The 24,614-nt window shown below is 44.2% G+C and overlaps 1 protein-coding gene across 1 annotated transcript in view; it reads left to right on the top strand.

Annotated features, from left to right (window-relative positions):
• Window positions 1-3,419: 3,419 nt before the first annotated feature.
• The window catches only part of LOC126210444 (uncharacterized), a 76,298-nt gene continuing 55,103 nt past the window's right edge, over window positions 3,420-24,614 (top strand). The window contains exons 1-3 of the mRNA XM_049939677.1: window positions 3,420-3,496; window positions 14,772-14,835; window positions 23,852-23,904. Coding sequence (XP_049795634.1) covers window positions 3,440-3,496; window positions 14,772-14,835; window positions 23,852-23,904 — 174 coding nt within the window. The 5' untranslated portion in view covers window positions 3,420-3,439. The remainder of the gene's footprint in view (window positions 3,497-14,771; window positions 14,836-23,851; window positions 23,905-24,614) is intronic.

The raw sequence follows: 24,614 nt of genomic DNA, 5'->3' as shown, positions 1-24,614 counted from the left end.
CGGTGACTTTGTACTTATGTACACGCTATAACGATATGTTTACATAATGTGTATACATAAACATACAGTTATAAATGTCCCCGTTCGTAGTCGCTAATTATAACAATATGTTTACCTTTGTGCTGTAACATATAGCTATAATCAGCGGTGGAAATGTATTTGCGAGCGCCGACCGTGTGCGGCTGTTTCTTGTTGGATCGTCTGATCAGTCGGAAGTTGCATTGCAGAGGAGAGAAATGCCTATTCAAAATATAATTATTTTTGGATAGCTGAACATGAATTTCCCAAGGGACTGTAGTTTATCATGCATTTACCAGTAGAATATGGCGCGGAGAAAATATTTCGCCGCATGCAACTTCCGTCCGATTTCGACGAAAGAATTCGTGACTGTGAACTCTCTATTTGGCAGAAACATAAAGAAAATTAAATCACGAAGGAGTGAGACATAGATTCTATACTAAATAAATAGTCCATACACCAGTTCCATTTAACTCTGAATTTATGGCAATTAACTTACGCTGCAATGAAGGATTTAACATGGATGCCGTTTTGACTGGCACTTATCTTCTCGTAATGAAAATAATTCCTTTGACGTTTTCACATACACGTCGCACAATAAATCTACTGCTATGCAGTATTGCATTTTTAGTATTGCACTTTTACTTTACACTAAAATAATATTATTTTTAACAATAATAATACGGCGGCAAGACATGCGCGTCCGACACAAGTTACAAGGGACAGGACAAAATGAGTAACTGAGTAACTGTTCATCGACAATATCTCGTACATCAAAAGAATGTGTGAAAGTGTTCTTCTTCTGCCCGTTTTTCGCGCCGCGGTTTTCAAAGTCAATAACTCGCTGCATCTCTGACAGCGCTTCAACAATAAACACGTTACGTCACAGGACGTTCGCCTTTTACATTCTCGCAACATTATTTGCTAATTGTGGCTGTTGCCGAGCGACTTCTCAATTAGTGAATGATTTAAAATGATAAGGCAATCACATAATGTTACAACGCTGAGACGCTCAGTTTAATAGATCTTAACGATTACTTCTCTCAGCAAACTCTGATTATATCCAATATGTAAGTAGCATTACTTCGATAATTTTTAATGTGATACTGGAATGGCTTAATGATCTACGGTTCTTCTCACTTCTGAGCATTTGTAGAATCATTATATATATATATATATATATATATATATATATATATATATATATATATATATATATATTTGTAGAATCATTATATATATATATATATATATATATATATATATATCTCCCAGCCATCTTGTCCACCCAAAATATCTCTGGAACAATAACAGCTATTGGAAAACTACTTTCACCGGTATCAATGTAGGGCTGGGGCCAATGAATGTACATATTTGGAAACGTTCTAAAACGAAAGCATATGTGTTTTTTAACACAAACTTATGTTTTTTTAAATGGACCTCCTATATCTTTTCTTGAGCAATCCATAGCATGACAAAGCACATACACAATGGCGTTGATTGCATCGCAATATTCCCATTACATCCCGAGATATTGAGACGCGAAGTTGACGCTTGAAACACCCGACATGCGCCGCTAGCACACGTCCTGAGGCTCAGGCGTGAACCCCATGCTGCCCGTAATCACGATGTGATTGACATGTGTAATCACACCTCCATACTTATCAAGAGATCCGAAACGAATAATACAGTCTGCTGCCATCAACTCTCATAAGCACATAATGGTTTCCCTCTTGCACGTTTTACATGTCTACGTACACAATATGAACCAGTACCGATCGGTGTACACCAGTCAGGTTGCCTTATTTATCCTGCACACCCAAAATAAGGTTTATCTAATGCGTTATATGACCCATTGTGCCTGTCGTGCAGGGCCTGGCTCTACCTAGTCAAGTGTCCAACGTAGTTCCCACTACTGTCACAGTTACCACTTCGCCTTGTTTATGATTTGCGACCCATGCAAACTCCTGTACTCCACCACCCTCCGAGCATCCCATTTGTTGTTGCTGTGGCGTGCAGTACACCGCTTGCCAGTGTAGTCGTTCATCAGTGTAATCTAGTGACGGCACGGAGGTAGTACACATTGTGAATAAACGTTTTGTTGTGGAACTTATACTGTACAGTATAATGTACGCACATGAAGATATGGTAGAAATGCTGCTGATCTATGGAGAATGTACGTTGACGGGAAATACGTTATGAGATTGCTTGTTTGTTGATAGTACTGTTAGCGAACATTATGATTATTAATATGTCTGTTTTCTACCCTACTCTACATACCTGTGCTGTACCCTGTTGTAGGTGGACGAAATGCTGTTCAGGCAGAACGACTGTACAGAAGACGATTCCCTGACAAGCCATCGCCTTCGCGCCGGATGTTTGGTCGTCTCACATCTCGTCTACGTGAAACGGGAAGCTTAAATCCAAGACCTCGACATCGTCCTAGAACACGCACAGATGAACGTGCTGAAGTTGCTGTGCTCGCTACCATAGCTGTGAATCCTCAAATCAGCACACGTCAAATTGAACGTGAAGTTGGTGTGTCGAAATCAAGAGCACAGGGTATTCTTAAACGTCTTAAATTTCATCCTTACCATGTTCACTTACACCAGGATCTTCATGGGAATGACTTCCGGCAAAAACTTCTGAGGAGGTACTGAATACGACAGGGGAGAAGAGGAGTTTCTAGCACAACTTGACTAGAAGAAGGGATCGGTTGATAGGACATGTTCTGAGGCATCAAGGGATCACCAATTTAGTATTTGAGGGCAGCGTGGAGGGTAAAAATCGTAGAGGGAGACCACGAGATGAGTACACTAAGCAGATTCAGAAGGATGTAGGTTGCAGTAGGTACTGGGAGATGAAGGAGCTTGCGCAGGATAGAGTAGCACGGAGAGCTGCATCAAACCAGTCTCAGGACTGAAGACCACACCAACAACGATAGTTACATAAAATAAAGGCGTATGTACAGTAAAATGGCGGAAATATACTTCAAAGTGAGCTGAGTTTGACAAGACCTCTGCTCCATGTTGATTCCTACACAGGCGATGTTTCTTTCTCCAAAACATTTCTGTTAGTTGCACGACTTTTCAGGAAGGCACGCTCCGTTCGCGTGATTTCATCTCAACAATAGCTGACCAGAGCCACTGACAGGCTGACAGCTCCGGAAACAACTCACTGCGACCGTCCCACAACAGGCGGTGAAAATAAAAAAAATATATGTGTCCAGCCTGTCACGTCAGCTCGACAGCAGGAAGCGTGCTGAACAAACTTTTGCGACAGGTGAGGGAACCGCTGGTGCCAGCTGACAGTAATTTCTGTTTTGCCGCCACGTCACGCGGAGTGAGACGGCGCGGGGGAGGGGTATAAGTGCGGCTGCGAGCACGCAGGCAGGCGTCACAGCCCCCCTCCGCCAGCCGCCATGAGGACGCTCCTGATCGCCGCAGTAAGCGCTCTGCTGTTCTCCGCCGCCTCGAAGGTAAGCCGGCGAGCTGCTGCTGCAGCCACTGCTGCTGGAGGCTCCAAGTACCGTCTCCTTACCGCCTGAAGCGTTTCGCAATAACTGGACGAGTAAAGTCCGTGTATTCGTGTGCCGTCAGTCACGCTGCCTGAAGCCAAACACACAGTTTCTAGTTGGTGAATGACGCAACCAGCCTCAAATACTTTCGGAATGTTTTATTTTAGTGCCATAACCGGTGTCAGGTTACCATGCCCCATCTTCAGGTGGCTAATATTTTTCGTTGCACAGATGTTTCGGTTACAGCATGTCGTCTGTTCCACACTGTACAAGAATATACACTGCTGGCCATTAAAATTGCTACACCAAGAAGAAATGCAGATGATAAACTGGTATTCATTGGACAAATATATTATACTAGAACAGACATTTGATTACATTCTCGCGCAATTTGGGTGCATAGTTCCTGAGAAATCGGTACCCAGAACAACCAATTCTGTCCGTAATAACGGCCTTGGTACGCCTGGGCATTGAGTAAAACAGAGCTTGGATGACGTGTACAGGTACAGCTGCCCATGCGGCTTCAACACGATACCACAGTTCATGAAGGCGAGCCAGTTGCTCGGCCACCATCGACCAGACTTTTCAGTCGGTGAGAGATCTGGAAAATGTGCTGGTCAGGGCAGCAGTCGAACATTTTCTGTATCCAGAAAGGCCCGGACACGACCTGCAACGTCCGGTCGTGCATTATCCTGCTGAGATGTAGCGTTTCGCAGGGATCGAACGAAGGGTAGAACCACGGGTCGTAACTCATCAGAAATGTAACGTCCACTGCTCAAAGTGCCGTCAATGCGAACAAGAAGTGACCGAGAGGTGTAACTAATGGCACCCCATACCATCACGCCGGGTGATACGCCAGTATGGCGATGACGAATACACGCTTCCAATGTGCGTTCACCGCGATGTCGCCAAACACGGATGCGACCATCATGGTGCTGTAAACAGAACCTGGATTCATCCGAAAAAATGACGTTTTGCCATTCCTGCACCCAGGTTCGTCGTTGAGTACACCATCGCAGGCGCTGCTGTCTGTGATGCAGCGTCAAGGGTAACCGCAGCCGTGGTCTCCGAGCTGATAGTCCATGCTGCTGCAAACGTCGTCGAACTGTTCGTGCAGATGGTTGTTGTCTTGCAAACGTCTCCATCTGTTGACTCAGGGTTCGAGGCGTGTCTGCACGATCCGTTACAGCCATGCGGATAAGATGCCTGTCATCTCGACTGCTAGTAATACGAGGCCGTTGGGATGTGGCATGGCGTTCCGTATTACCCTCCTGAACCCACCGATTTCATATTCTGCCAACAGTCATTGGATCTCGACGAACGCGAGCAGCAATGTCGCGATACGATAAAGCGCAACCGCGATAGGCTGCAATCCGACCTTTATCAAAATCGGAATCGTGATGGTACGCATTTCTCCTCCTTACATCAGGCATCACAACAACGTTTCACCAGGCAACGCCGGTCAACTGCTGTTTGTGTATGAGAAATCGGTTGGAAACTTTCGTCACGTTACCACATTGTAAGTGTCGCCACCGGCGCCAACCTTGTGTGAATGGTCTGAAAAGATAATCATTTGCATATCACAGCATCTTCTTCCTGTGAGTTAAATTTCGCGTCCGTAGCACGTCATCTTCGTGGTGTAGCAATGTTAATGGCCAGTAGTGTATATACACTATGTGATCAAAAATATCCGGACGCCCCCCAAAATATATGATTTTCATATTAGGTGCATTGTGCTGCCACCTACTGCCAGCTATTCCGTATCAGCGTCCTGAGTAGCCATTACACATCGCGAGAGGACAGAATGGGGCGCTCCCCGGAATTCGTGGATTTCCAACGTGGTCAGGTGATTGGGTGTCAGTTGTGTGATACGTCTGTATGGGAAATTTCCACACTGCTAAACATTCCTTGGTCCACTGTTTCCGATGTGATAGTGAAGTTGAAACGTGAACGGACACGTACGGCACGAAAGCGTACAGGCCGACCTCGTCTGTTGACTGACAGAGACCGCCGGCTGTTGAAGAGGGTCGTAATGTGTAATAGGCAGACATCTATCCAGACCATCACACAGGAATTCCAAACTGCATCAGGATCCACTGCAAGTACTATGACAGATAGGCGGGAGGTGAGAAAACTTGGACTTTATGGTGGAGTGACTGCTCGTAAGCCACACATCACACCGGTAAATACCAAACGGTGACTCGCTTCGTGTAAGGAGCGTAACATTGTACGGTAGAAAAACGTTGTGTAGTTTGACGAATCACGGTACACAATGTGGCGATCCGATGGCAGGGTGTGGGTATGGGAATGTCCGGTGAACGTCGTCTGCCAGCGTGTGTAGTGCCAACAGTAAAATTCGGAACCAGTGGCGTTATGGTGTGGTCGTGTTTTCCGCTGAGGCGGTTTGCACCATTTGTTGTTTCGGGTGGCACTATTACAGCACAGGCCTACGAGTACATTGATGTTTTAAACACTTTCTTGCTTCCCACTGTTGACGACAGTTCGGGGATGACAATTGTATCTTCCAACACGATCGAGCTCCTGTTCATAATGCACGGCCTGTGGCGCAGTGGTTACACGACAATAACGTCCCTGTAATGGACTAGTCTGCACAGAGTCCTGACCTGAATCCTGTAGAACACTTTTGGGATGTCTTGGAACGCCAACTTCGTTCCTGGCTTTAGCGACCGATGTCAATACCTATCCTCAGTGCAGCACTCCGGAAGGAATGGACTGCCATTCCCCTTCCAGGACCTGATTGAACGTATGCCTTCGATCGTGGAAGCTGTCATCAAGGCTAAGGGTGGGCAAACACCATACTGAACTGAATTCCAGCATTACCGATGGAGAGCGCCACGAACGTGTACGTCATTTTCTGTCAGGTGTCCGGATACTTTTGATCGTATATATATGATCAATGAGGAAAGTAGTTGCCTTCTCTTACAGGGTGACAATTATTGAACTATATGAAATAAAATTACCGTAACTTCTGAATGATTTCCATTAGGACGTTCAAACTACACGGTTGGCCACGGGGCATGGATGGAATTTGTATGCGCATGGGCATAATTTGCTTTGGCGGCGAAGCCACTTTCATTTGGATGAGCTCGTCAGTAAATAAAGTTGGCGCATTTGGGGGACTGAGAATGCGCATTTCGCGATCGAGAAGTCGTTTCGCCCTCAACAGGTGACTGTGTGGTGTGCAGCGTCCAGTCACGGAATAATCGGTGCGATATTCCTTGATGGCACGGTGACTACCGAACGGTACGTGAGGATTTTGGAAAATAATTTAATCCCCATTCTCCAAAGTGACCCTGATTTCGACAAGAGGTGGTCCATGCAAGACGGAGCTCGGCTCCATTGAAGCAGGAGAGTGTTTGATGTCCTGGAGGAGCACTTTGGGGGTCGCATTCTGGCTCTGGGGTACCCAGGAGCGACTGGCATGGGCCTCGTTTGGTGTCATTCTCCGAATATGGATTTGGTGATATATTCTCTGAACACATGCGAGTCCTTTTCGTGGGGCTGTCTTAAAGACAAGGTGTACAAAAATAACTCCAAAACCATCGCTGAGCCGAAAACAGCCTTTCAAGAGGTCATCGACTTCATCGATGTTCCGACACTTCAGCGGGTGATGCAGAAGTTCGCTATTCGTCTGTGCCACGTCATCGACAATGATGGCAGACATATCGAACATGTCATAATCATACAGTCTTTGCAGTTTAAAGAAAAACATCAAGTGTATAATGCACGTGCGAGGCTCAACATGCATTTTAAGAATATTACGAAGTGAGCCACAGTGATTTATTTACAATATGTGTGCTATGGTGGAATTCAGGAACATATACATGGAGCTGGAAAACCACATGGGCCACACCAATACAGATCGCCATCTACTGGAACGTATTGTGGGCAGACCACATGCTGTTGATAAAAACATTTCCGTAATGAAAAATATTAGGCGTCTGAAGTTGGACATGGTAGCCCGAAATCGGTTATGGCACTAAAATAAAATATTTAAAAAGTATTTGAAGCTGGTTGTGTCGTTCACCAACCGTCAATAATGGCCGCGGAGTCCACAAGATTCAACATGGGTAAAACAACACTGTTTCTATCTGTAACATTTGTCTTATTGTCTTAAACTTTTGACGTAAGATTATGTCCCTTAATCAGTAGATTATGACAGCATTTTAAATTTGTTAATTCGTACAGTAGTTACGCAGTGTTGAAAATAAATTTTTTCTTTCGACTGAAAGCATTGAGATAGGCTGGTTATCACATTTAGCATTCAACCGCGATTTTTATATATATTTTAACAACGCGTTTCGAGAGACAATGCTCTCATCATCAGGTTGTAAAATCTATGTCGCGAAATTAAACGTACTAAAAAGACAAAATACCATCACCAATAGTTGGTGGGTCCATAGAGTAAAAAAGAATTAAAAGTATATTGGATTGTGGGTCCTCGTCTTACATTAAAGTTGTTGACGCAGGTCGATGGCCGTCCCATAGCTACCAAATATGCTGTCGACTGTGCCGGCTCGGGTGCTGTTGTGGACTAACGTGCCTAGGTGTTGTGGCGTGGTTACCGCCGTGTGCTTGACGGTAACGCTATGCTATTGGGCGCCTCATTTCCTTACTGCATTGGTCTGCCATCGTTAGCCTCTCGCAACTCCGTCATTGACATGCTACAAGTTTTAAGTCGCATGCCTGCCCTAAAATAATTCTAAAAACCCGCTAAAAAATCTCATTTCTTTAAAGTTATCTTGTACATTTAGGATATTGCTTTGATTCTTTTCATGGATAGCTATCTCGAATTCCTCTAGTAAGTCAAGTTTCCTCCCTTTCTTTTCTACATGCAATATTTCTACGTTGTCTTCTATGCTATTAAGGGGATGGCCTGCTACCTCGACTCCATAATGGATTATATCAAATTGAGATAGGCATCTAAGAACTGGTATCGAGTTCCAGGTTCCGGTTTCCCGTACAGACCTTTGGTGATACAGACAGCTCAGATCATGCATTGTTTTTGACAGTTGAACGACTCATAGTATTAAGTATTACACAAGTAGTAATTTTAACGACGTGGCGTTTTTATATTTCAACCGTGCTTGAATAATGATTTTCTAAAGAAATGATACGATGAGTTAAATTGCAATGAATCTCGACATATGCTCTATCCTAGATATTATACTGCTTCTATTCGACGCTGTGAACACGATGCTGAAGCTCCACAGACTACTGAAGTTGCGAACACTGGCACTTCTGAACTCGAGCTTGTGCAATGCTCTGTTCTCGGACCCTAAATTATTCGGGCCGGGCAGTCTTTTGCCTCTCATTGTGCCTAGAAACCCATTATGTTTCTTGGTCGGTACTTCAGTCTAATAACTGATTTTCCAATTACATGAACGTACACACCTCCATGAGCCGCTGCCGAGATTTTCTCCTGCTTTTTTTTCCCCTGTGAGACTATAGGTTAAGCTCGTAAATATAACGTTTAAGCAGTGTATAATATATTAAATCTGTTTGGAGGATACTGTTATTCCTTCAGCTACCGAGTTTCATGATGAGCAAAATAATGTGTATTTTTAAAACTAATTACATAACGTGTGAACTACTTCGTCGGTCTTGCACCTTGAAATGGAAGAAGATCTTCTACCATGGAACACGTGATATTTTAACGATTTTTGCTGCCTTCAATATGGAAATCTGTGACAACAGCAAAAAGCTTCTATTTCGACATGTTTTTAAATTGTAACTGGTTTTTGATAGTATTTCTGCTTAATTTGAGTTCAATTACTGTTTATTAATGACAGACCTAGAATGGGAGTGCGAAGCGAACGAAACCAACAACAAGAACAACTCGATACTGAACTATGAGCAGTCGGCAGTGGAACTGTGGCAAGTGGCCACGCGAAGAATGTCGAGTCCGGCCGAACGAGACCGAGACAGGCGGGAACAGAACCGAGGCTGGAACGAGACCGGCCGACGGGCCGTTGCGGGAACGAGACCGGCCTTTTCCCGTTCCCGAGAACTATAAGTAGAAAGGCGCGGCCGAAGTGAACTACCAAAGACCGTTCCTTAGAATTCGTTCTTCGCCCGTTCCGTTCATCTTAGTGAACCGTTCCTTTGGACCCTTTAGTTGGCGAACGACCCATCTCTACTACGCAAACGTCGCTGCGTTGCCGGTGGTGAGAGGTAATGCCTGAAATTTGGTATTCTCGGCACACGCTTGACACTGTGGTTCTGGGAATAGTGAATTTCTTAACGATTTCCGAAATGTAACGTCCTATGTGTCCAACTACAACCACCACTCAACTTTCAAATTCTGTTAATTTCTGTTGTATGGCCACAACCACTTCGGAAACCTTTTCGTATGAAGTACCTTAGTAGAAATGACAGCACCGGCACTGTACTGCCTGCCCTTTTATACCTTTTGTATGCGATACTGCCGCTATCTGTATATGTTCAAATCCTTATCACCTCACTGTATACACAATATATATATATATATATATATATATATATATATATATATATATATATATATACAGGGTGTTTCAAAAATGACCGGTATATTTGAAACGGCAATAAAAACTAAACGAGCAGCGATAGAAATACACCGTCTGTTGCAATATGCTTGGGACAACAGTACATTTTCAGGCGGACAAACTTTCGAAATTACAGTAGTTACAATTTTCAACAACAGATGGCGCTGCGGTCTGGGAAACTCTATAGTACGATATTTTCCACATATCCACCATGCGTAGCAATAATATGGCGTAGTCTCTGAATGAAATTACCCGAAACCTTTGACAACGTGTCTGGCGGAATGGCTTCACATGCAGATGAGATGTACTGCTTCAGCTGTTCAATTGTTTCTGGATTCTGGCGGTACACCTGGTCTTTCAAGTGTCCCAACAGAAAGAAGTCACAGGGGTTCATGTCTGGCGAATAGGGAGGCCAATCCACGCCGCCTCCTGTATGTTTCGGATAGCCCAAAGCAATCACACGATCATCGAAATATTCATTCAGGAAATTAAAGACGTCGGCCGTGCGATGTGGCGGGGCACCATCTTGCATAAACCACGAGGTGTTCGCAGTGTCGTCTAAGGCAGTTTGTACCGCCACAAATTCACGAAGAATGTCCAGATAGCGTGATGCAGTAATCGTTTCGGATCTGAAAAATGGGCCAATGATTCCTTTGGAAGAAATGGCGGCCCAGACCAGTACTTTTTGAGGATGCAGGGACGATGGGACTGCAACATGGGGCTTTTCGGTTCCCCATATGCGCCAGTTCTGTTTATTGACGAAGCCGTCCAGGTAAAAATAAGCTTCGTCAGTAAACCAAATGCTGCCCACATGCATATCGCCGTCATCAATCCTGTGCACTATATCGTTAGCGAATGTCTCTCGTGCAGCAATGGTAGCGGCGCTGAGGGGTTGCCGCGTTTGAATTTTGTATGGATAGAGGTGTAAACTCTGGCGCATGACACGATACGTGGACGCTGGCGTCATTTGGACCGCAGCTGCAACACGGCGAACGGAAACCCGAGGCCGCTGTTGGATCACCTGCTGCACTAGCTGCGCGTTGCCCTCTGTGGTTGCCGTACGTGGTCGCCCTACCTTTCCAGCACGTTCATCCGTCACGTTCCCAGTCCGTTGAAATTTTTCAAACAGATCCTTTATTGTATCGCTTTTCGGTCCTTTGGTTACATTAAACCTCCGTTGAAAACTTCGTCTTGTTGCAACAACACTGTGTTCTAGGTGGTGGAATTCCAACACCAGAAAAATCCTCTGTTCTAAGGAATAAACCATGTTGTCTACAGCACACTTGCACGTTGTGAACAGCACACGCTTACAGCAGAAAGACGACGTACAGAATGGCGCACCCACAGACTGCGTTGTCTTCTATATCTTTCACATCACTTGCAGCGCCATCTGTTGTTGAAAATTGTAACTACTGTAATTTCGAAAGTTTGTCCGCCTGAAAATGTACTGTTGTCCCAAGCATATTGCAACAAACGGTGTATTTCTATCGCTGCTCGTTTAGTTTTTATTGCCGTTTCAAATATACCGGTCATTTTTCAAACACCCTATATATATATATATATATATATATATATATATATATATATATATATATATATATATATATATATATATATATATATAGGGTATTCCCTGTAGAATAAGGTAGCAAGTGAAAAAAAAATTTAAATCCATTGGTACAATGGTGAAGCAAGGCGAATGCGTAAACTTCCCAAAAATATTCATAAATTCGTTCAACGGTCTCGGTATGCCGTCGCAATAAAGCGTCTGAACAACACCATAGAAGCGGAAGACAAAAGCGAGTCAACAATCATGCCACAAATTCCAATCGAGTCAATTAACATTCAGTCTTTAAGGCTCCAATTTCCGGTAAGGTTATCATACAGTATGGCTAACAATAAGGTGCAAAGGGAGAGATTCCAATCTTGCCGAGTGAATTTAAAATAATCCTGTTTCTCGGAGTGACAGTTATACATAGCGCGTTCACGTGTCGGACAATCACAGAACTTGTTCGTCTTTGCACCTAAAAGCAAAAAACGACTGTAGGTTATAAGAATATACTGAGAATAAGTTAGGTGTTTGTGCTGGTCCGTGATCGATTGTCAAAGATCTGGAGCCACGCTACCAGAGTCGAGACTCGGCAGATATAAAGGAGCACGCACAGCCCAGCTAAGGGTCTGTGGGTCCCGTCTGCAAGCAGTGCTCTACGTCGCGCCGGAGAAGTAAGACTCGGTACAGAATACGGTGGCCGATGTTCAGCGACCAGTTTTCGTCCAAAGCGCAGGGTGAGTTCTTTCGTTTGTTTGGAAGGAAAGGCCGTCAAGTGTTTTCCACCTTATGGCCGGTCAGCGATGACAGAATCGAGACGCACGCCCTACAATCTTTCTCAAAAGATTTTACAGAAATTATTAAGTAAAAAAAAGTATTTTTCCTTTACTTATAGCTTTATATCTCACGTCTATGATGACGTGCCCATCATCACGTTAGTGGTCATACTTAATGCGATATTTACGTGGAAGTAAGACACTGCGCGAAATTCGGAAAAGTCCGCAATGAAAAATAGAGGTCGCTATGATTTTGCTTTTTGTGTATTACAATAATATGTTTTTGTGTATAAAATTCAGCTAACGTACTGATTTTTCTTTAGACTGGTAGAGGTATCTATCTGTCACCATTCTCGAGAAATTTGCCGTGCGGGGTGGCTGCTCGGTTTAGGGCGCCACGTCACCGATTCCACGGCCCCTCCCGCCGGATCTTCGAGTCCTCCCTCGGGCGTGGCTGTCTGTGATGTTCTTAGCATAAGTTACTTTAAGTCAGTGTAAGTAGTGTTTAGCGACTGATGACCTCAGCAGTTTGGTCCTTCAGGAATTCACACACACTTTATTTATTTATTTTTTTTTCTCGAGAAATTTGATGTGATTTAGGACACTCACTTGCGATCGCTCTGCACCAGTAAGTGTTCGAGTCGGTGGAGGCTCTGTAATGGTGTGGGCCATGTGCAAACGGTTCAAATGGCTCTGAGCACTATCAGACTTAACTTATGAGGTCATCAGTCCCCTAGAACTTAGAACTACTTAAACCTAACTAACCTAAGCACATCACACACATCCATGCCCGAGGCAGGATTCGAACCTGCGACCGTAGCGGTCTCGCGGTTCCAGACTGAAGCGCCTAGAACCGCTCGGTCACAACGGCCGGTGGGGTCATGTGCAGTTGGAATAATATGGGACCCCTTATATTCTGACAAGCGAAAAGTACGTAAACATGCTGTCGATCACCAGCATCCATTCTACATCTACATCTACATACATACTCCGCAATCCATCATACGGTGCGTTGCGGAGGGTACCTCGTACCACAACTAGCATCTCTTCCTGTTCCTCTCCCAAACAGAACGAGGGAAAAATGACTGCCTATCAGCCTCTGTACGAGCCCTAATCTCTCTTATCTTATCTTTGTGGTCTTTCCGCGAAATGTAAGTTGGCGACAGTAAAATTGTACTGCAGTCAGTCTCAAATGATGGTTCTTTAAATTTCCTCAGCAGCGATTCACGAAAAGAACGCCTCCTTTCCTCTAGAGACTCCCACCCGAGTTCCTGAAGCATTTCCGTAACACTCGCGTGATGATCAAACCTACCAGTAACAAATCTAGCAGCCCGCCTCTGAATTGCTTCTATGTCCTCCCTCAATCCGACCTGATAGGGATCCCAAACGTTCGAGAAGTACTCAAAAATAAGTCGTGTTAGTGTTTTATAAGCGGTCTCCTTTACAGATGAACCACATTTTACCAAAATTCTACCAATGAAGCGAAGACGAATATTTAATCGACGTGAATGTGTCAAGCACTACACTACTAATGGAGTATTAAAACATTACGAGATTCCCTTTTCCTATTCATCTGCATCAATTTACATTTATCTATATTTAGAGTTAGCTGCCATTCTTTACACCAATCACAAATCCTGTCCAAGTCATCTTGTACCCTCTTACAGTCACTCAACGACGACACCTTCCCGTACACCACAGCATCATCAGCAAACAACCGCACATTGCTATCCACCCTATCCAAATGATCATTTATGTAGATAGAAAACAACAGCGGACCTACCACACTTCCCTGTGGCACTCCAGATGATACCCTCACCTCCTATGAACACTCACCATCGAGGACAACGTACTGGGTCCTATTACTTAAGAAGTCTTCGAGCCAGTCGCATATTTGGGAACCAATCCCATATGCTCGTACCTTAGTTAGGAGTCTGCAGTGGGGCACCGAGTCCATTGTGCCGGACTTGGCCAATTTCAGCAGGTCAATGCGACACCTCACGCGTCCAGAATTGCTACAGAGTGGCTCCAGCAAGTAGGAACACTCTTCTGAGATTAAGCGCTTTCGTTGGCCATCATACCTTGCAACGTGCAGCTCAGAAGAGATCTCCTCCCCCTCTTACTCATGGATTTATAGACATCCTTGCAGGATTCAAGGTGCCTACACGATGTCTGGCAGGTGTACCAGTTTCTTTGGTTCTTTAGGGTAAATAGTATAAGGCTGTTAAAGGTTCCAGCGGAGTCTTTTCCCTGATAACTTACACGCGCGTCCCCTGTTTCTTTCTGGGAAAACGGGATACCGCTGCTTTACTTGCAACCCATGGCAATTCTCATACTCACGCTGTGTTTCTTTTCTTTTCTAGGCAGATGGCAACGACGCAAAAGTAATGAGCGAAATAAAAGCTTGCATGGCCACCGAGAATCTAGGTAAGTCTAAATCTCATCCCATCACATTGTTCGTGTATTATTATGGCCCGAAAAGTCTCTGCATTCTTGAGGTGAAAGAGTGTGCATGCATTTTGCACATGCGTAAACAAATAGGAAACAAGACAAAATACATTATGATGTCTAACTCTGAGTGTAGAAGAACCCAAGCTGACCAAGCCTGCGCTATTCTCACATTTCGTGAAAGCCACGGAACAGGCAGTCAGATAGATGCAATGTTTCTTGACTTCCAAACAGCATTCGACTCGGTACTACACCTACATTTATTAACAAAGGTAAATTATACGGCCCATCAAGCAAAATTTGCGACTGTGTTGAGGATTTCTTGGTAGCCAGTATGTATCACGTTATGTTGAATGCAGGGTTACGGCCAAAAGTTGAAGGGCCTTCCCCAGGAAAAGACATGGGACTATTGTTGTTCACGTTGTACACGCTGTTCCATAGTAAAATAAAATGTGAAAAATTCAATTAGCCACTAATGCGTCTGCATCAGGGGCTCGGACAATGGACAGGAATGCACAGTCCACAAATTTAAACAAACTTCACTTTCTAAACAAAGTTATGTAATTTTTTAATGGTACCTGTACAAAATATACCGAAATGAAAACTAGAGGCAGCGTTAGTATTGGGAGACTTGGTTCCACTGCTCTAAACCTTATACATTCTGGAATACTTAGACTTTATATAATGGAATCAGTGCCACATTTTGTGACGTAACGCTATAATGTCAAAATGCCGGATATCTGCATTGTCCTGAAGCCTGATATAGGAAAATCTTACTCTACGCATTACGGCAGAAGCTCTGGCGCCATTGCTATCCTTTGACGTCTACGTACTTCGAAAGGCATGGTGTTTAAAACAGTGAAAACAAGTGTGCCGTCAATAACTGTACCGCTATTTTACATTTCTGCAGAAAAGACGTACATGTGCCATTTAAGAAAAACGTGACTTTATGTTGAAAGTGATGTTTGTTTACATTTATGGATTGCGTATTCCTACCCACCGTGTGATCCCCTGACACACCGTATGAGATCAACAGTATCCGAACACCTAGCTGAAAATTACTTACAAGTTCGTGGCGTCCTCCATCGGCAATGCTGGAATTCAATATGGTGTCTGCCACTCTTAGCCTTGTTGACGGCTTCCACTCTCGCAGGCATGCGTTCAACCAGGTGCTGGAAGGTTACTTGGGAAATGGCAGCCCATTCTTCACGGAGTGCTTCACTGAGGAGAGGTATCGAAATCGGTCGCTAAAGCCGGGAACGAAGTCGGCGTTCCAAAACATCCGCCGGCCGAGGTGGCCGAGCGGTTCTAGGCGCTTCAGTCCGGAACCGCGACACTGCTACGGTCGCAGGTTCGAATCCTGTCTCGGGCATGGATGTGTGTGATGTACTTAGGTCCGTTAGGTTTAAGTAGTTCTAAGTTCTAGGGGACTGATGACCTCAGATGTTAAGTCCCATAGTGCTCAGAGCCATTTGAACCATTTGAACCAAAACATCCCAAAGGTGTTCTATAGGATTCAGGTCAGACCTCTGTGCAGGCCAGTCCATTACAGGAATGTTATTGAAGTGTAACCACTCCGCCACAGGTCATGCACTATGGTGTTCGATCGTGTTGAAACATGCAATCGCTAACCCCGAATTGCTCTTCAACAGTGGGAAGCAAGAAGGTGCTTAAAACATGGTGCTGTGATAGTGCCACGCACAACAAGATGGAGTGCAAGCGCCTTCCATGAAAAACATGACCACACCATAACACCATCGCCTCAAAATTTTACTGTTGGCACTACACTCACTGGGAGATGGCGTTCACCGGGAATTCGCCATACCCACACACTGCCATCGGATGGCCACATTGTGTACCGTGATTCGTCACTCCACACAACGTTTTTCGACTGTTCAGTCGTCCAATGTTTACCCTCCTTACACCAAGCGAGGCGTCGTTTGCCATTTATCGGCGTGATGTGTGGCTTATATGCAGCCGCTCAACCATGAAATCCAAGTTCTTTCACCTCCCGCCTGTCATAGAGTTTCCAGTGGATCCTGATGCATGGGCGAATTCGTGTGTGACGGTCTGGATAGATGTCTGCTTATTACACATTACGACCCTCTTCAACTGTCGGCGGTCTCTGTCGGTCAACAGACGAGGTCGGCCTCTACGCTTTTGTGCTGCATGTCCCTTCAGGTTTCTACGTCACTATCACGTCGGAAACAGTTGGCCTAGGGATGTTTAGGAGTGGGAAAATCTCGCGTACAGGCGTATGACACAAGTGACACCCAATCACCTGCCGCTTTCGAAGTCCGTGAGTTCCGCGGGTTGCCCCATTCTGCTCTCTCACGATGTCTAATGACTGCTGAGGTCGCTGATACGGAGTACCTGGAAGTACGTGGCAGCACAACGCACCTAATATGAAAAACGTATGTTTTTTGGGGGTTTTCGGATACTTTTGATCACATGGTATAGGTGCAGCCCTGGCCAGTTGCATTTTTCACATTTTTTTTCGTTTTGGGAATTTGTGAGGTGGCAGAGATAGATGGGAGAGCCTATATATTAATGATATGACATACAACATTGACATCAACCTTAGACTTGTCACAGACAAGACAGTTTTCTATAACGAAATGTCGTCTGAATGAAGCTGCAGAAATAGTCTACAACTAGATGTTGATAAGATTTCAGTTGCTTCAAATTTAGATAAATAAACATCATGCACTTTGCAAAACGACAACACATAACGTGCTGTGACTAAAGCATCAGTGAGTTACTGTAGAGTGCGATTTAGGTGTAGTAGAGTTGGGCTGGGTTGCGCAGACAAAAAATTTTAAGTAACAAGATCAAAACCAATTCTCTGTAGCCCAAATACTTATGTAGCGCTAGAGTATTCAAACGGAATATTTTTAACAAAAACAGAATAAGGTGAAATATAGAACAAATAGCTGATAAATCCATCTTTGCCCAGGCATTCAATATGCCAGTTTTCTGCGGCAGCGGCAGCGACTTTTCGTAATTCTATACACGGCAGTTGTTTTCACCTGTAGCCGTTTGCGCTTCGCAGTTGAAAGCTACCAAATGAGCTACCAGGTGTCTGGGATTTCTGTAAGTTGACTGGACTGTAGGAGTGTCTTAATAGTAAAGAAGAAGTGTATTAAAACTTAGTGCATGGTGGGATATTTTCTCACGCATCTCAGTGTTTATGATCTTTTGAACTGTGTGTCGTGCAAAGACATGTTTGTGTAGACACATTCAGCGGCATATGAGAATACTGACGACACAATGTGTTGTGAACAGAATTGGTAGTAAAGGGATAAATTTAAACATCAGTGACAATGTGGCAGTTTTTGACGCATCTCAGTGTTTATCTCGTCATATGTCCTGAGGTCCTAGGTCCACTGTTTCCAATGTGATAGTGAAGTGGAAACGTGAAGGGACACGTACAGCACAAAAGCGTACAGGCCGACCTCGTCTGCTAACTGTCAGAGACGCCTCGCTTGGTGTAAGGAGAGTAAACATTGGACGATTGAGCAGTGGATAAACGTTGTGTGGAGTGACAAATCACGGTTCATGACGTGGCGATCAGCTGGCAGGGTGTGGGTATGGCGAGTGCCCGATGAACGTCATCTGCCAGCGTATGTAGTGTCAACAGTAAAATTCGGAGGCGGTGGTATTATGATATGGTTTTCCATGGAGGGGTCTTGCAGCCCTTATTGTTTTGCGTGGCACTATCACAACACAGGCCTACAGTGATGTTTTAAGCACCACCTTGCTTCCCACTGTTGAGCAATTCGTCGGTTGGCGATTGCATGTTTCAACACGATCGAACACCATAATGCATGAATTGTGGCAGAGTGGTTACACGACAATAACATTCCTGTAATGGACAGGCTTGCACAGAGTCCTGACCTGAATCCTATAGAACACCTTTGGGATGTTTTGGAACGCCGACTTCGTGCCAGGCGTCACCGACCGACGTCGATACCTCTCGTCAGTGCAGCACTCCGAGAAGAATGGGCTGCCATTCCCCAAAAAACCTTCCAGCACCTGGTTGCGGGTATGCCTGTCGCAGTGGTAGCTGCCAACAGGGCTAAGGATGGGCCAACACCAAACTGAATTCCAGCATTACCGATGGAAGGTGCCACGATCTTGTAAGTCATTTTCAGCCAGTTGTCCGGATACTTTTAATCACATGGTGTATAATTTGGCACGTGCATTTAGCGTCATGTGTGCATACGATCTGCGAAATTTATTGAGACTAGAGTTAGTTGCACAGAAGTTAGTTGCACAGAAGTTAGTTGCACACAAATTTAATTTTGAACGTCGCCCATGATGAGGCAGTTTTTCACGCATCTCACTGTTTACGATGTCTTATCTTCCGAACCGAGACGGACATGTGGTTCTTATACCCGCAGTGATTGTTGCTTGCAAGGAATATGTGTACCAAATTTGGTTGTAATTGGTCCAATGATTTGGGAGGAGATGTGGAACGTACACATATAAACATACATATATACATACACTGATAAGCCAAAATATTATGACCACTGCCTACCGCAACGTTGGATACCGCCGGGAGGCACGGTAACAAAACTATGTAAGTGGAGGAGACACGGACGGGAGATCGCCCTCGCGAAGATGTGGGCTGAAAATGGCGAAATCCATTGAGATACGCAACTTTGACGAGGGGTAGATTATTATTACGTAGAGCTTGTGAACGACTATCTCGAAAACGGTGAATCTGGTCGGATGTTCACGTTCTACTGTCGTGAGCGTCTACAGAAAGAGGTGCTAGGGCAGTAAAACTACTACTAGAAGGAAAATTGTCCACGACTCTACACAGAACGTGGGGTTCTGTGAAGTAGGATGGATGGTGATCTGTCGCATCTCTGCCGAGAGACTATTACGCTGGTGCACGCACAAGTGGTTCGGACCGCGCGTTCACCGTACATTGTCCAACACGGCGATCTGCAGCAGACAACGCCCACATGTTCACATGTTGACCCAACCACATCATTAGTTACGATTTCAGTGATCGCGGGTGCATCTGGATTCGAGCGTTGATCAATGGAAACGTGTCGACTTTTGAGGGTGAATCACATTTCCGCTACACTAAGTCTCCACAAATGCCGTCATCGAGGGGAATGGCGGCTCGAAACACGCAGCGTATCACGGGCGCATGGTGATGGGAGCAGTGTAATGCAATGAGGGACATTCTGCTGCACTTGCATGGGATCTGTGGGAGTAATTGAAGACACGCTGACAGCTGCGAACGACCTGAATCCCTTCGCGCTTGAAGTCTTCCCGGACGCCGATGTCATCTTTCAGCAGTATAATTATCCGTGTCTCGGAGCCAGAACCACGCTACAGTGATTTGAGAAGCATTATAGTCGACTCGTGTTGACGACTCGGCGACCAAATTCGCCTGATGTATATCCTGTGGAACCCATCTGGGTCCCTACCGGGCGCCATCACGGCTACGCAAATCAGCGACCCAATATTTACGCGAATTACATGAACTGCGCGTAGACACCTAATGCCACTTAACTCCACAAACCTGCCAACAAATTTGGATCCCGTATTCGTAAAATCAGTGATGTATTTCGTCCTAAAGGCAGACAAAGACGCTATTGAGCAGGTGGTCATAATGTTTTGGTTCATCAGTGCAAATACATAATTATAACATATTAAATTTGACGGTACAGGAGGTATCTTGGCAACAACGTAACAACTCAAAACATTACATTGTCCTCATTACACAAGACAACTGAAAACTTACGAAGTCACATAACATTTATGGTAGTAGTTATAACCTCTAACTACATCTGGTTCTTTAAACACCAACAAATAGGACACCGTCTACCATCCACACTAGCCAGCTACCCACGCAAGCGTCTAAATAAATAGTTATCCAGTTACATGCATGACAATTCTATCGTATAAGGCAATACAAAACAAATATTTCTGCAGCTGAGTGAATCACAGGTCAACACATAAGAAATTAGCACAGTATCAATTCTGAAAATCACTGACAATGCCTGATTCACTGTGGCAGTGAAAAACACAGACATTTGGGGAACCAATATAGAATCAATACTAAAAATCACTGACAACAGTTTGACAGTCGTCCAAAAAAATTTTATACGAACGGATTTCAATAAGTAATGCAGCACTTTTTTTTCTCGTAGAATTTTGGCTGAAAAGACGTCATTTTTGTGGCGCATCGTGGAATAATCTCTCTTCGGCCCCTACAATTTCATAAAGTTCCGATGGGTGGCAGCACTATACATAGCCTTCAAAATGCAAACGAAATTCTCCTTCTCCAGGACAAGAAGGGTAATAGGAGTAATCCATCGAACTACAGACCTATATCATTGACGTCGGTTTGCAGTAGGGTCTTGGAGCATTTACTGTATTCAAACATTATGAATCACCTCGAAGGGAACGATCTATTTATACGTAATCAGCATGGTTTCAGAAAACATCGTTCTTGTGCAACGCAGCTAGCTCTTTATTCGCACGAAATAATGGCCGCTATCGACAGGGGATCTCAAGTTGATTCCGTATTTCTAGATTTCCGGAAAGCTTTTGACACCGTTCCTCACAAGCGACTGCTAATCAAGCTTCGGGCCTATGGGGTATCGTCTCAGTTGTGCGACTGGACTCGTGATTTCCTGTGAGGAAGGTAGCAGTTCGTAGTAATAGACGGCAAATCATCGAGTAAAACTGAAATGATATCAGGTGTTCCCCAGGGAAGCGTCCTGGGACCTCTGCTGTTCCTGATCTATATAAATAACCTGGGTGATAATCTGAACAGTTCTCTTGGGTTGTTCGCAGATGGTGCTGTAATTTACCGTCTAGTAAGGTCATCCGAAGACCAGTATTGCAAAGCGATTTAGAAAAGATTGCTCTATGGTGTGGCAGGTGGCAGTTGACGCTAAATAACGATAAGTGTGAGGTGATCCGCATGAGTTCCAAAAGAAATCCGTTGGAATTCGATTACTCGATAAATAGTACAATTCTGAAGGCTGTCAATTCAACTAAGTACCTGGGTGTTAAAATTACGAACAACTTGGGAGAGCCAGTCCTGACAAAACTCTACCATCTGGTGAGCAAGATGTATGAGACAGGCGAAATACCCTCAGACTTCAAGAAGAATATAATAATTCCAATCCCAAAGAAGGCAGGTGTTGACAGATGTGAAAATTACCGAACTATCAGTTTAATAAGCAAAGCAACGATAATGGAATGTAGTTGAATTAAATCGGGTGATGCTGAGGGAATTAGATTAGGAAATGAGAGACTTAAAGTAGTAAAGGAGTTTTCCTATTCGGGGAGCAAAATAACTGATGATGGTCGAGGTAGAGAGGATACAAAATGTAGACTGGCAATGGCAAGGAAAGCGTTTCTGAAGAAGAGAAATTTGTTGACATCGAGTATAGATTTAAGTGTCAGGAAGTCGTTTCAGAAAGTATTTGTATGGAGTGTAGCCGTGTATGGAAGTGAAACGAGGACGATAAATAGTTTAGAGAAGAAGAGAATAGAAGCTTTCGAAATGTGGTGCTACAGAAGACTGCTGAAGATTAGATGGGTAGATCACATAACTAATGAGGAGGTATTGAATAGAATTAGGGAGAAGAGAAATTTGTGGCACAACTTGACTAGAAGAAGCGACCGGTTGGTAGGACATGTTCTGAAGCATTAAGGGATCACCAATTTAGTATTGGAGGGCAGCGTGGAGGGTAAAAATAGTAGAGGGAGCCCAAGAGATGAATACACTAAGCATATTCAGAAGGATATAGGTTGCAGTAGTTACTTGGAGATGAAGAATATAAATGCGATAGTACCTGTACAGAAACCAGATGGCAGTTATAAGAGTCGAGGGACATGAAAGGGAAGCAGTGGTTGGGAAGGGAGTGAGACAGGGTTGTAGCCTCTCCCCGATGTTATTCAATCTGTATATTGGGCCAACAGTAAAAGAAACAAAAGAAAAATTCAGAGTAGGTATTAAAATCCATGGAGAAGAAATAAAAACTTTGAGGTTCGCCGATGGCATTGTAATTCTGTCAGAGACAGCAAAGGAGTTGGAAGAGCAGTTGAACGGAATGGACAGTGTCTTGAAAGGAGGATATAAGATGAACATCAACAAAAGCAAAACGAGGATAATGGAATGTAGTCGAATTAAGTCGGGTGATGCCGAGGGAATTAGATTAGAAAATGAGACAAAGTAGTAAATGAGTTTTCCTATTTGGGGAGCAAAATAACTAGTGATGGTCGAAGTAGAGAGGATATAAAATGTAGACTGGCATGGTACGGAAAGCGTTTCTGAAGAAGAGGAATTTGTTAATGTCGAGTATAGATTTAAGTGTCAGGAAGTCGTTTCTGAAAGTATTTGTATGGAGTGTAGCCATGTATGGAAGTGAAACATGGGCGATAAATAGTTTGGACACAAAGAGAATAGAAGCTTTCGAAATGTGGTGCTGCAGAACAATGCTGAAGATTAGATTGGTGGATCACATAACTGACGAGGAGGTATTGGGAAGAAGAGGAGTTTGTGACGCAACTTCACAAGAAGAAGGGACCGGTTGGTAGGACATGTTCTGAGGCATCAGGGGATCACAAATTTAGCATTGGAGTGCAGCGTGGAGGGTAAAAATCGTAGAGGGAGACCAAGAGATGAATACACTAAACAGATTTAGAAGGATGTAGGGTGCAGTAGGTACTGGGAGATGAAGAAGCTTGCACAGGATAGAGTAGCTTGGAGAGTTGCATCAAACCAGTCTCTGGACTGAAGACCACAACAACAACAACAACAGGGTTTTGTAGCCTAAGGAATGGGGTGTTTTGTGGTGTATTGAATAAAACCATCCTGTTTTCAGAAAAGAAAGTGTTGCATTACAAAGCGAACGCCTCGCGCACATGTTGCTCCTGAAACAACTGGGAGCTGTGCGGTGATGATTACTGGGAGATGTCTGATGTCTCTGATTGGCGACTTTCCTGTTCGCAGACAGTCTGGCTGCGCTCAGAACCAACAAGGAGGCCAGGACTGCAGAGGAGAAGGTAAGTCAGCCTCAACCATCAGGTTCAGCCTATCGGTATAACCGACTGATGATGATTGATTGTGATGATTGTGCGTTTAAAGGGGCTAAACTACTGGGAACTGGCTGATGATACCGTTGCCTGTGTCTATATAGTGTGTCCCAGAAGGAACGGTCAGTATTCAATTATATGAAAGGAACCATCGTTCGAAACAAAAAAGTCTAGTAAATAAGGGGCCTAAAATGCATACCTGTAGAGCTATCAGCATTACTTCATCTTCGATACTGCGAAACACATCGTCCCTCTACCGCAAACTGTTGGCTTTCCCTGTCGTGGGATGCGGTAGTGTGAAGCAAAACAAAAAAAAGTCGTATAAACATGGGCTCTAGAATACATACCATAAGAGCAATGAGCACTTGTTCATATTCGCTAGTGCAAAACACGTATCTTGTACAGCACAAGACATCGTAGCTCTGAAGGTATTCATTTTGTGGCCCGTCTTTACTAGAATTTGAATTTGTTTTTGTCCAGACTACCAGCTACAAAAATATTGATAGCAGAGAGCATACAGTAGAAGAGATTTGCTTCACAGTATCGAAGATAGACAAGTGCTGAAGGCTCTGAAGTTACGCATTTTAGACTCCATGTTTGCTAGATATCTTTGCTCTGAATGATCGTCCTTCTCGGATCCCTGAATATTAAAAATTCCTCCCCGGGACGCCTTGTATATC

Source organism: Schistocerca nitens, chromosome 10 (assembly GCF_023898315.1).
Source record: "Schistocerca nitens isolate TAMUIC-IGC-003100 chromosome 10, iqSchNite1.1, whole genome shotgun sequence".
NCBI lineage: Eukaryota > Metazoa > Arthropoda > Insecta > Orthoptera > Acrididae > Schistocerca > Schistocerca nitens.
Note: the sequence above shows the minus strand (reverse complement) of the source record. Positions and strands in the feature narration are given on the sequence as shown.